The sequence below is a fragment of the Mya arenaria genome, chromosome 15, assembly GCF_026914265.1.
Source record: "Mya arenaria isolate MELC-2E11 chromosome 15, ASM2691426v1".
Lineage (NCBI taxonomy): Eukaryota > Metazoa > Mollusca > Bivalvia > Myida > Myidae > Mya > Mya arenaria.
In genome coordinates, this window is record NC_069136.1 from 49,786,992 (window position 1) to 49,800,985 (window position 13,994).

At 35.8% G+C, this 13,994-nt stretch overlaps 1 protein-coding gene across 2 annotated transcripts in view; it reads right to left on the reverse strand.

Moving 5' to 3' along the window:
- Window positions 1-13,994, reverse strand: part of LOC128219737 (uncharacterized) — a 58,929-nt gene that overhangs the window by 14,352 nt on the left and 30,583 nt on the right. For both annotated transcript variants that reach the window (XM_052927690.1, XM_052927691.1), the window contains exons 29-43: window positions 13,480-13,645; window positions 12,826-12,893; window positions 12,348-12,448; window positions 12,064-12,213; window positions 11,603-11,692; window positions 11,136-11,242; window positions 10,676-10,757; window positions 9,513-9,659; window positions 8,494-8,658; window positions 6,693-6,791; window positions 4,170-4,264; window positions 2,995-3,142; window positions 2,270-2,387; window positions 1,783-1,875; window positions 563-665 (exon numbers count right to left, since the gene is read on the reverse strand). In XM_052927690.1, coding sequence (XP_052783650.1) covers window positions 563-665; window positions 1,783-1,875; window positions 2,270-2,387; window positions 2,995-3,142; window positions 4,170-4,264; window positions 6,693-6,791; window positions 8,494-8,658; window positions 9,513-9,659; window positions 10,676-10,757; window positions 11,136-11,242; window positions 11,603-11,692; window positions 12,064-12,213; window positions 12,348-12,448; window positions 12,826-12,893; window positions 13,480-13,645 — 1,732 coding nt within the window. The remainder of the gene's footprint in view (window positions 1-562; window positions 666-1,782; window positions 1,876-2,269; window positions 2,388-2,994; window positions 3,143-4,169; window positions 4,265-6,692; window positions 6,792-8,493; window positions 8,659-9,512; window positions 9,660-10,675; window positions 10,758-11,135; window positions 11,243-11,602; window positions 11,693-12,063; window positions 12,214-12,347; window positions 12,449-12,825; window positions 12,894-13,479; window positions 13,646-13,994) is intronic.

The window sequence follows — 13,994 nt, forward strand, 5'->3', positions numbered from 1 at the left end:
AAATGTTTGCTATCTCCAAGTATTGCCGAGATCCAACGACTTCGACATAGCTTTGACTGTATCTAGAACATATATGTATTTCTCAACTTCATAGAGTTTCTTGAAGTTTACATAATGAAACCATTTGCTACTTGGTATTTTTCCTTGTTCCTTGGTTGTTGAATGGTTGTACCAAACTTGGAGTCAGAGATTTTCCCCACATGATATAATATTGAGATTGGCTAGACATGGAATAATATAAAGCATGTGGCTGGTATTCATAAAACATCGTAAATCATTTCCTAATTAAATCCTTTTCCTAAGTGAAGTATCACACTGGTCATACGATATAATGACTGAATAATATCTAAAATAGTTCATTTTCATTAATTTTATGTAAAATACATGCTTCAATGTTAAAAACAGTTCCACTTTTCTTTAAATCTGACATTTGATGAAATCAACTTCAGATGTGTTATAAATACATGCCATGTTTTGCAGATCTGTTTTCACATTTTTTTTAGCTTAAATATCAAAGATTTAAGTTTTATATATTTTACATGTTAATATAACAATTCATTACCATTTGAATCCTTTAGCCCTGAGGTCATTGAGTACACGAGGGGGTTGTATGTACATGTCGTTGCTTAGGTTACAGTCGTTCGCACATAACGAGATGAAAATGTCTGAAAAGGGAAGAATAGTGTACTGGAAACTGTTTCCAAGAAAAAATGTAAATAAATGGAGCTTGGCTTGTAACATAGAGAAATCAAGATGTAGTGTTTCCAAATCATTTATACATTCATTTAACTAGAAATGCATTATTTTTTTAAACCTTTCAACATTATAAATATTCTATAAAAGGGGTGTAATAATTGTGATAATCATTTGTCCATTGTTTTTTACACATTCTATGTTTTTACATAATTATAACTACAGTCCAAACTCGCTATGTCGACGTCGGATATATTCTTGACTTTTTTCTCCGGTCCCGAATTGATTTCTTCTTATTCTATATAAAATAAATCTGCTTGAGTCGATTTTTCTATTTCGATTTTTTCGCTATGTTTTAGTCCCTATGGTCGAATTTCACACATTTTCTTGTTTCTTATGTCGAAATGTAGATCGAGTTGTATGTGCGAAAATATTAATGACGGTTTGCGGCATGTTGCTAAATTACCATGCGTGTCCATATAACAAACTGTCATAATTGGAGATTATTTGGTAAGTGTGAATAATTAAAGTCGTTTGTTTATGTTTTGGATAAAATGACATTTTTCGCCAAAGCTATTTATTGAAACGCACACCGACGCTGATGACATCCTCGGAAAATTTGACAACATTGAAAGTTACATGACAATAAATTTCTTTACACTGCATATAGAAAACAAACCGGCTTTTACTTGTTTTAACCAGTAAATTTGACACAAATAATTCATTTTTTTCAGTTTATTTTTCAATAATACAAATTGTTTTCACGACGGTAACAAGACCGTTCAGTGGCAGAAGTCAGTGTCGGACATAAATCATCCTCAAATGTGTTGGGACTGGTGATATCTTTTTGAAATTCGAATGTGTCGAATGTTCATTATCTCGACTTTTTTCCCTAGGTCCCGACAAAGTCGACATAACAAGTTTCGACTGTACTTGAAATGAGAATTATATTAATTAATATGTAATAATAGGTTTAGTTATACAACTAAATTTGAAATATTATATGATATTGCATAATGTTACTTTTCATCGATAACGCAAATGAGAGTCCCTTTTGTTATGAAATCAACAGAATGATTCAACATTTACCAGCAGTAAGCTCTTTGTGGAGATCCTGCAGACCTTGAACACACTGGACAAGGTGAAGGTCAAAGTCACTCTGGTTGTCTGGAGGAAGCAGTGCTAAAGAATGGAGTAAATAATAAATAACAAAACAGAATGACAGAAATATACTTATTGTGCCCTTGACATATTAAAAAGATGAAGGTCAAGGTTACTTTAGTTGCATATGAAATATATCTCTTCAATAGTAATGAGTTTGACAGAGGTCATGTAGTCTTTTAACATTTAACTAGGTGAAGGTCAAAGGTCACTCTTGTTGTCATTGGGTGGGATGGTTGGGAAGAGGTGAGTAGGCTTTTTGTTATAAAGTGAATAGATCAATTACTTAATAGCCAGAGAAAAATTGGTACTGAGCAGTAAATGACTAATAAACCCAATATAAAGTTTTACATTAAGTTTAAGTACACATAAACCTTATAATAATCCCATTTCCACAACCTCTCTGGTGGCTTACTTTGTAATGTGACACATGATATGGTGTGAAAGTAGCGAACACACTGCAGAAACGGAGCTTTCATCTCCAGGGCTCGTCTGATCGTTGAAGCAGAAAACATGTGGCCATCCTTTACTCCCTGCAAAAAATAGTGAAGTGTAACATGAAAATAATAACCTACTTGCATATTTATGGTTTAGAATGAATTATGATTTTTATTTCAGCCAACAAATAACACTTTTCGTACTGCACTAACTTTAACATAAGATAAGTAGTCTTTGGAGGTTTCTGTGGAGTTCATTTCAAAGCAAAGTATAAGAGCATTGTGGATGCGAAAATAAACATCTCCTAGATCATATCAATTGATGTAAAGCAGATCATTTTCTTTGATTAAATGAGCCTCACCAAAAAAGATGGTTAGGGTAACATCCTTTTTAAAAACTTTAAAGTAGGTTAGGCTTTGTTTTATTAGGCTTTATATAAGAAAGATTTTGTCATCATTGGAAAGAGGTGCTAAATTAATCTTCTGTATAAAGCTATTAAGGTTATTCCTTTACCAACTGACAATAAAAACAATAGCTTTGGCACTTATTTTGTAGGTAGGGTCGGATGACCTGAACCAAATGCTTTTTTTTTCATGCAAAATGAAAGTTAAGTTTCTGTGCAAAAACACAAAAACTCCTTTTTTAACAGGAAACACAAACCATTGGAATAAGTTTGAATCATGAAAGAATCTGGATAGTTACCATTTTCTGGCACTCCGGGCACGGCATGGTGAAGTCGTAAGTGATGCCATGGAAGGACTCGGAGATCAGCCCCTCGAATATCTCGTGTACAAGGAACTGGATATTGTCAGGTCGCGGACCCTGGGCTATCACCACCATCTCTGTGTCCCTAAAATGATTACATTGTGTAAGGAAGTGTAGAAAAAAATTAAGTGGTGTAATAATTAAAAAGTTCCATATGCATTTTATTTTTATATTACGTAGAATTTTCTTGCTGTCATTACTGGCGTGAGACAACATCTCTGTGTTCTTTCTTTGTGTTAAAAGGAGTCGTTAGATGTAAAATAGGGTAAATATCAGTCTAGTGCCGTTACCGGTAATCTAAATCCATTGGATGATTTGATTGACACCCACCTAGAGACATTGGGCAGATTGTTTAGAACTTTGTTAAAGGTAACAACGTGATTAACAAGATTGTTGTATACTTTTAAATGTTTACTGCTGTGCAAGTTTAAAGAATACACTTGTTGCCTGAGAGTTTCATTCAAGATTTGAGAATATGGTTGCAGCTGTACTTGTTTTTATGTAGATATATGAGGACAGCATTAAAGATTTTTCACGTTTAAAAGTTAACAATGATGTCATTAAATCAGGTTGTTAACTTAATCAAAGTTCTGAGTAATCGGCCAAATGTGAGTAAAAATCAATCTGTTTCTCTCAGTTAATAAAGGGACATTTTCCAAAAGAATTTATTAAATATGCTTTCCGGTAGTTTAAAGAGATTCATCAGTGAAATTAAAACAAAAGTGAAATTCAAAATTCAGTTCAAAATCAAATCTCACCACCCCTGGCTGGGACACAATTACCGAAATGATGTTACATATGCATAAAAATTAGTGCGCTTTTTCTAAAAAAGTGGAAGTTAAATGACTTCTAATTCCAATTTTAGGCATATGATAAAAGAAAAATTCTTTGTTTCAGTAATAAATTTTATCCTGTGAACACCAAAAGTGAAATATAAATTTTGGTGCTCACACATAGAAATATATAACGATGTTACACTGAAACAAACAATATACCTCTATATCTTAGCCAATGTAATGGGACATGTTAAACATACCATACTAATACAAAGTTACAAAATCAGACATTTACAAATTAAACAAACTATCTTAATAAACTGTCAGTGAGCCTACTTGGTTTGCTGGATGAGAGCGAGGTGAACATTCTTCTTGAGAAACGACCCCTTTTTCCAGATGAGTGACTTGTCTGACAGACCGTGGAGTCGAACCTGAGGATATATACAAAAAAAAAGTAGCAGACTGAATAATTACGGCAGTCTGTGTTTTTATGTTTTTTCAGCCAACTAGGAAATTGAAATCAAAAGACATATATAATAACAAGCAGCATTTAATTGTTAAACAAGAGCTGTCACAGTATGTGACGAATGCCCCCAAATGTGACATTGACCTATGAACAAGGTCAGTACATGAAAAGTTGATCTTGCCTTTACATGTCAAATACATATGGCAAGTCATTTTAAATTGCCTCTGAACATAAAAAAATACCACCCATATTTGACAACCTACACTCTTATGACCTTATATTCAGCATTCCATTGTGAATAAACTCTAAGTGTATCTTTCACCTTAGAGGTAGGGACATGGGTCTTGCACGCGACACGTGGTCTTGGTATGTTGAACACATGTAGCAATTTATTTTAAAATCTGTCCATACAAGAAAAAGTTACAGCCCGGACAAGACAACCTATACTCTATGTGCTTATATGCAGCATTGTGAATAAACACCTAAGTGTGACCTTGACCTTAGAGGTAAGAACACGGGTCTTGCATGCGACATGTCGTCTTGGTATGTCGAACACATGTGGCAATCATTTTAAAATCTGTCAATACAAGAGAAAGTAACAGCTCAGACACGACAACCTATACTCTATGTCCTTATATATGCAGCATTCCATTGTGAATAACACAGTGTGACCTTAGAGGTAAGGACACGGGTCTTGCATGCGACACGTCCTCTTGATATGTCGAACACATGTGGCAAATTATTTTAAAATATGTCCATACAAGAGAAAGTTACAGCCTGGACACGACAACCTATACTCTATGTCCATATACCCAGCATTTCATTATGAATAAACACCTAAGTGTGATCTTGACCTTAGAGGGAGGGACACGGGTCTTGCACGCGACACGTCATCTTAATATGTCAAACACATGTGGCAAGTTATTTTAGAATATGTCCATACAAGAGAAAGTTACAGCCCGGCCACGACAACCTCTACTCTATGTCCATATACCCAGCATTTCATTGTGAATAGACACCTAAGTGTGAGCTTGACCTTAGAGGTACACAGGCCTTGCACGCGACACGTCGTCTTGGTATGTGGAACTCATGTGGCAAGTTATTTTAAAATCTGTCCATACAAGAGAAAGTTACAGCCCAGATGCGACAACCTATACTCCATATCCTTATATGCAGTAGTCCATTGTGAATTAACACCGAAGTGTGACCTTGACCTTAGAGGTAGGAACATGGGTCTTGCACGCGACACGTCGTCATGGTATGTGGAACACATGTGGCAAGTTATTTTAAAATCTGTCCATACAAGGTAAAGTTACAACCCGGACACGACAACCTATACTCTATGTCCTTATATGCAGCAGTCCATTGTGAATAAACACTAAGTGTGACCTTGACCTTAGAGGAAGGAACACGGGTCTTGCACCCGACACGTCGTCTTAGTATGTGAAACACATGTGGCAAGTTATTTTAAAATCTGTCCATACAAGGGAAAGTTACAGCCCAGACACGACAACCTATGCTCCATTGTGAATAAACACCTAAGTGTGACCTTGACCTTAGAGGTAGGAACATGGGTCTTGCACGCGACACGTCGTCTTGGTATGTGAAACGCATGTGGCAAGTTATTTTAAAATCTGTCCATACAAGGGAAAGTTACAGCCCGGACACGACAACCTATACTCTATGTCCTTATATGCAGCAGTCCATTGTGAATAAACACTTAGTGTGACCTTGACCTTAGAGGAAGGAACATGGGTCTTGCACGCGACATGTCGTCTTGGTATGTGAAACACATGTGGAAAGTTATTTTAAAATCTATCCATATAAGGGAAAGTTACAGCCCGGACACGACAACCTATGCTCCATTGTGAATAAACACTAAGTGTGACCTTGACCTTAGAGGTATGAACACGGGTCTTGCACGCGACACGTCGTCTTGGTATGTGGAACACATGTGGCAAGTTATTTTAAAATCTGTCCATACAAGGGAAAGTTGCAGCCCGGACAAGAGTTTTTGAGCCAGACGGACGGACGGACGGTGTGATTTTAATATGCCCACCTTCGGGGGCATAAAAAAGTACCAGTACTCAACACTCAATAAAGCAAATAATTATGCTGCATTTTGTTATTTTGAAGAAAATTTTCAATGATGAGCTTGACGATTTTGGCTGAATGTAATAATTAATACTGTTTCTACCATATATTTCTTTCTTTTTTTGATTAATCCAAATCGCAACCAATCGCTGTTCAACCAAACTTGATCATCATTTTATCCTTTTGAAATGAATGAATAATACCCATCATGGCACTAAAGGCAAACTTAACTCATTTTCCTTTACTGAAATCAACTGATTTAATATTTATCTCATAATTAAAACTAATTGTTCACAAACCTGTGCCCTGTTGAACAACCCTACAGGCAGGTAGTCAAACGTATACACCATCTTGGTTTCCCTAATGTCCGAGCCTTTCTCAACTACCGGCCATTCAAACTACAACAGAACAGTGTACATACTATATAAGGACATTCCATCTTTAAAGTGACTCTTTATATGTCAGACTCTTTGAGAAATTTAAAGATAATTTATGAAAATGCAATTTTTGTGTTTTCTTTGTTAAAGAGGATTTCAGACATTATCGCTTAAACTTGCGAACAAATGTGGACTATTTGAACCATCTGATACCAAACTTGTTTGGTATGTTGGTGCTACCATCACTTTAAAAACAGGACTAGCACTCTGACAGACTTAAGTTGCCATGACATGTCAACCCCTTGCATAATATTAAAGTTAGTTAATATGTGACCTGTGTGCCAAAGGTCAAGAATTATGATTTTGGAAAGGATTTTTGTACAATGGTACTTTTAGATGAAGGAAACAGGCATACTGGTACGATAATGTAGTCTGAAATATATTTCACGAGTCTCTGACTACTGGACTCCTGATAAAGTCTGAGATATACATCAAATTGCTCCATTGGAAAATTAAAGCAAGACAAAAAATAAAACAAAGAACAGAAAACCTCTCACTTACCAACCAAGTGAAAACACTTTTCTGTATTCAAATGGCATTAATACACTCTACCTATGACCTCAATACACTCTACCTATGATCTCAATACACTCTACCTATGACCTCAATACACTCTACTTATGACCTCAATACACTCTACCTATGACCTCAATACACTCTACCTATGACCTCAATACACTCTACCTAGGACCTAAATACACTCTACCAATGATCCAATACACTCTACCTATGACCTCAATACACTCTACCTATGACCTTAATACACTCTACCTATGACCTTAATACACTCTACCTATGACCTTAATACATTCTACCTATGACCTCAATACACTCTACCTAGGACCTAAATACACTCTACCAATGATCCAATACACTCTACCTATGACCTCAATACACTCTACCTATGACCTTAATACACTCTACCTATGACCTCAATACACTCTACCTAGGACCTAAATACACTCTACCTATGACCTTAATACACTCTACCTATGACCTTAATACACTCTACCTATGACCTCAATACACTCTACCTAGGACCTAAATACACTCTACCAATGATCCAATACACTCTACCTATGACCTCAATACACTCTACCTATGACCTTAATACACTCTACCTATGACCTCAATATACTCAACCTATGACCTTAATACATTCTACCTATGACCTCAATACAATCTACCGACGACCTCAGTAGACTCTACCGATGATCTCAATACCTTGTACTTATGACCTCAATACATCTGACCTATGACCTCAATACACTCTACCTATGACCTCAAAACACTCTACCTATGATCTCTATACACTCTACCTATGACCTCAATACACTCTTATCGATGACCTCAATACACACCTATGACCTCAATACACTCTAACGACGACCTCAATACACACCTATGACTTCAATACACTCTACCGATGACCTCAATACACACCTATGACCTAAATACACTCTAACTATGACCTCATTAGATTCTACCTATGACCTCAATAGACTCTACCTTTGACCTCAATACACTTTACATATGACCTCCTTAGACTCTACCTATGCCCTAAATGGAAATCAAAATACATACATCCCATAATTATACATAGATTAGCCCCATACTCTCAATATAAGCTTGTGGTTTGGAAAACCTTTTTAATAAGCTGTACCTTTGGTTTAGCCTCAGGCAGAAGGCAGGGCACGAGGTTGATCTTTTCCTCTGGGAGTTCAAAGGTCAAATCAAACTCCTCTGTGAGTCTGAGCAGCCAGGAGTGCAGGCCTTTACCATAGTTACTCCAAATTTCACCAACATCATCATGCTTCAGCCTCCCGTCCTGAAGTGGACAAAGTGTTTGTTATTTATATTTATATGCATAATGGGCAGCCACACATTTCATTAACATTATTCAAATACTGTGGGATAATTGACCGACAAAGATTTGCTTTAGAGATTTCTGCAAATGAATGGAATTGACAAAAATTTTGGTGACATTTGGTGACATTTCAACCTAACATTTTCCCTACATATTTCGATTGTTCATACTTCCGATATCATTTGTTATCAGTTGTGTTGATTTTGTAAACTTTTCAGGGCTATTCTCTTTGGACTTGTATATTTCCATCTAAGTTCAAAATAAATAAATGCGCAAAGTAATATTGATTTCTGTCCTGTATATTCGTTTATGCTAATGACCTAACAAAGACATAGTAATAGTATTTTAAATTTCTTACATGTCAATTTTCCATGTTAGTTTACTTGATTTTTTTTTAATAATATCATCATTTTAATGTTTAAAGCATACAAATAAAATAAATATCGTTAATTAATACCAAATATCTGCACTAGTTCTGTCGCATAAACTTACAGTCGCCAGATTTTGTACATATATTTTCATATTCACAACTTAATCTTATATCATATATTGACAGGTCATATTTTTGTTATCAACTGATATAATATTCAATAAAAATATGTTGATTTTTTCTGACCAATGACAGGCAGAACTGTAGAGAGAGCAACTTTATAGCAAACACATGCATAATCGGCAACAAGACTAATAATGACCTTATGGTAAATGTTCTGTTCTCAGATCTGTTCATAATTGTGCAAGCACTTCACGAATGGATGTATTTTGGTAATACTAGTTAGAACAAATACATTCCATTGGTAAATCATTATGTTACTAACTGTTATGACATTGCTTTTCACTGAGACCACACACGACATGACATCAACAATCCACTGTGGGTTAATCACGACCTTGGATTTGAGGTACTCATTGGTGAAGTACTGGACAACGCCAAGGTCATGGAGGAACTGCACTGCCTGGTATATCTGTGGAAAACACAAGTATTATTATCACTTGATGAAATCTAATAAAGACTTGAGGTAGGATGCCCTAACAAGGTCTAATATTCCGACACATTTCCTATGGTTAGAAACATTAAAATCATGTAGAATTCCTATTTTAGATTCAAAGATTTTAGAAATAGTTCAGGAAATTGTAAAAATAAGTCCTTGATAAATGCCAGGGTAGTTTTAAGACATCCTGATAGGTTTGATAAGATTTACCTTTTAGGTTTTTACTTTATTCTGGATTGTTGGGATAAGAGTGAGGTTGTGCATGCAAACTGGTTTAAACAGCCAAGTAAATTTATATTTAACTGACCATTCCAAGGCAGTACCTAACTTTCCTTGATAAACAGACCTATTTTTTATATATAGTATATGATTATGCTATGTGTTGTTTGTGAAGTTTAGTGCTGTTGTTCCATGGTTTGCTATTTTTTGTTTTTGTGTTCTATGTCTTTGGCCTTTCCCCTGTGCCATAAAACGGGGTTTATGTTTGAGCTTTTGGCAACTGAGCTTGTTTCTGTAGTTTTTCATATAAATATTGTAGAAAATAGGTACAACAAAATGATAAATTTAGTAAGAAACGTGACGAGTTTCTACAGTACTTGCATGCATGGTTCTCACATGCTTTCGACATACAAATGAAAAGATACAAATGTACTTTTTTTAAACTGTATATTCCTTTTACAAAGATTGTGAAACAAGCTATAAAAACATTATTTTAATCACTCTCCTTGGCAGGATGTTACTCAAGAGTGTGGTTTTGTGATGTGGAGGTAACTGGAGTACCCGGAGGAAACCCCCTTGTCCGGCTTGGTGACCACAAACCAAACTCACAGGCCAGGAATCTAATCTGGGCCGCCCAGGTGAGATGTCAGTGCACTAACCATTGGCTAACCAGACAACCTATGTAGTATGTACCCATAATTGAAGTGATGTACAAGGACGAAAGCTGACAACTGCACTATTTATGGGTCTGGAAAAGCTATGAAACTCACCTCAGACGGTTCAAAAAGTCCACACTTGTACGCAAGCTTTTCCATCTCTGTGTACGCAATAATGTCTGCATTTCTCTTTACCCTGTAAACAAAGAAAATGGTTTCCCTATAAATGCTCATATTTATAACTTTACTCAAAAACATTCTGGCATATTAATTTATTTGTGAAAATGGTATCCATTGTAAATAAAGATAGAGCTTACTCATTTTGTGAATAAAGAGCTTCACATCCCCAGGGAAAAATGAACACTAAATTGAGAAGCATTTTTGTTAATGCACACTCAAGACTCGTAAAAAAGGACCTCAAAAAACCCCATTTAAAGTAGTTAAAAACAGACCAAGAAAAACATCTGTCAGATCATGAAATAATAACATGTCATAAGCGTGATAGCAATTTCATTTAGCTGTTTACTTTAATACTATATTGCATTTTAGAATTAATAAACCATTTGTTACTTACAATTGAATGTTTTTTTCAAACTCCAGCCAGACTGATGGAATGTGTTCCCCCATGTATGGCTGCTGCAGCGATACCTCAAACAAATGCTTCTTCAGTTCTGCTATTCCCTGAATATGTAAAACATATCGCATAATTCTCCAATGATCTATACTGTACCTTAACCATCACAATTATACATTCCCAAATTAACATAACTCAGCCTACCAGTGTCCAGTGTATGAGGTGACAAAGTGGTAACCAAACACCTGTGTAAATCTCAACCACAAATGTACCTACATTTCCAAATGTATATTAACCATACATTATACATTCTTCACAGTTTACTCACACATTGTCCCACCCATATCTAAGCGGAAGCTGATCAACTGTTGAAATCTCAATTACCTCAACCATCAATAATTCCAATTGTATCCTTTATCCCACAGTATACATCCCTGACATGTAGACTTACGCATTACCCCACCCACCTGTCCAGTGAAGGAGCTGACAAAATGGAAGCCAACCACTTGCGGAAATTTCTGCTGCATCTCCTCCAGGGGCAGCTCACTCTTGCTGACCTTGAGGACAAATAAGGGTTGAATATTTTGGTTTTATCATGAACTTAATTGTTTATATACAGTATGAACAGCAAAGAACCTTGAGTGTCAATAAAAAAACAGGTTTTACAGCTGAAACAGATGTATCTGGCTGATATGATAAGTGCATGTACCTCTGATTGATGCTGAGTGAGTCTTCAGATTGATCCTAATAATAATATAATGAAAAACTGGATAACAACTATTGAATTTATGACATGGAATAACAAATTAAATGCAGAATTTTTGACAACATTTGCCCTCACGCCCAACCGACCATATTTCTTTGAAAAAAAAGTGAACATTTGTATGCCTTGAAAGAAAACCACTGAGTATTTACAAGGTCATCTCACCTGGTCAATGTGAGAGCCAATCACAAACACAGGGGCCTTGGGAGCCTGCACGCAGATGGAGTTAAGCCAGAAATCCAGGCCAGCATGCTCGTGGCCCAACCTCACATTCCAAAGTAGCAGGTAGATGGCACGGTTGGGGGACAGGAAAAACTAGGAAAGATAGAAATAGATAATACTTCTATGTAAAATAATGGCAATAATTGGGGGTAGGAAAAAGTAGAAAAGATCAAATTTAATAATACTTTTATGCAATTTAGGCTTGTCATTCTTATTCATTTTTGTACCTGATGTGTGTTGTAGTAGACTGTCTGGCCAGCAAAGTCCCACATGTTGTATGTGATCGTCTCGTCCTCATGTTTCACCTCCCATGACTTTATGTCAATACCTGAAACATTTGCATGGCCATTTTAGGGAGATTACGGGCATAGCATGTAGAAAGCTCATCTTTTCCACGAGGTTGTTTAAAAATGAGTCTTAAATTCTCTTGGAACTTCAAAATCAGTAACATTATTTTTGTCCTTTTTGTTATCATTATCTGCTAGTATGTGGATTAAAGCCATTAATTTATTTAATCACTAGTTGATAGCATCTGGAATTTAGCTATTAAATAATTCTCTTAATTAAGTTACAGTTGAAACCCATTGACTCTATATTGTTGGCTCAAATTCCTTGTTGGCTCAAACTGGATGTAAAGGACCAATTCGGTTTTACTCTCTGTATTTGACTGTTGTTCAAATTATTAAGTAATCTTTAAAACCTCACCATCCGTGATGTCATGGTCCTTATCATTCTCCATCTTCCCATTGTCACTCAATAATGCCTTCACCAGGCTTCAAATATAGAAAACATATGTTATACCACTATGATAAAGTCAGCCGAGTGCATACCAATGCTTGTCTTACTTTTTTGTCAATTAAAAAGGGGCATAATTTAACAATTATTGAATATTAAAGCCAGAGTCATAGGTCTTGCTATACATGTGTATTGTCTCTGGCAACATGCATGCCAAGTTTCCTTACATAAGCCAATAATAACTCAAAGGCTTCCACAAAAAGAAAATAAACAAAAAACTAAAAAAACTAAGATTCATGTCACATGACATTACTTTAAAATAGTTATGTTTCAGAAGGAATAAGCATTTCCTGTGTATTAAAAAAACAATTGCATAAGGGGTTAAAGGGAGCTTTATTACATAATCTAAACTATTGCTCCAAACTACAGAAGCGCGGGAATAATACACATATATAAAGCATAGGCAAAATATAATATGGCAAACAATTACATAGTACGATAAGTGCATTATAATGTGAAGGTGTGAAAAAGGGGGCGCCAGCAGTAGTTTATCTAAATACAATTAAGTAGCCTAATTAAACATAAACAGAACAAAAATAACCTGCCAAAATTGCCGCTGCCTACCTTGTTTTCCCAGCCCCTCCAAGTCCAACGAGCATGAGTTTGGTCCTCTTACTAAGAACATCTCCACTCATCAAGCTTTTCAGATAGCCCATGATGGAGTGAACTCCCTTGTCTCGAATCTCCCGGGGTGGCGTCTTTAGCATTGGACAGTCATCTAATTCCAGTTCTGAAATGACAAGAAAATGTAAATAAATGATTTTATGGGTTGTACAGTATCTTTTCTAATTTCAAGAAATACTGTCTTTAACCTTTGAAGCAGATATGATGTTTAACCACCCTGACACTTTACCAAATACTTTGTATGTTTAGTGTCAATCCTTAGTACAAAAACCTATCTAGCTACCCTGAAAAAAAACGAACCCCTGAAAAAAACAGGAACACTAAATAAGTGATATCCTATGTAAAATATAGACACCAGAGCCTCCCTACTCCATTCTGGACCATTATCAATTGTTAGATTTCCGCTGCAAAGAGAGCCTAAATAAAACATGTATATAAATGTATTGATTATGGTA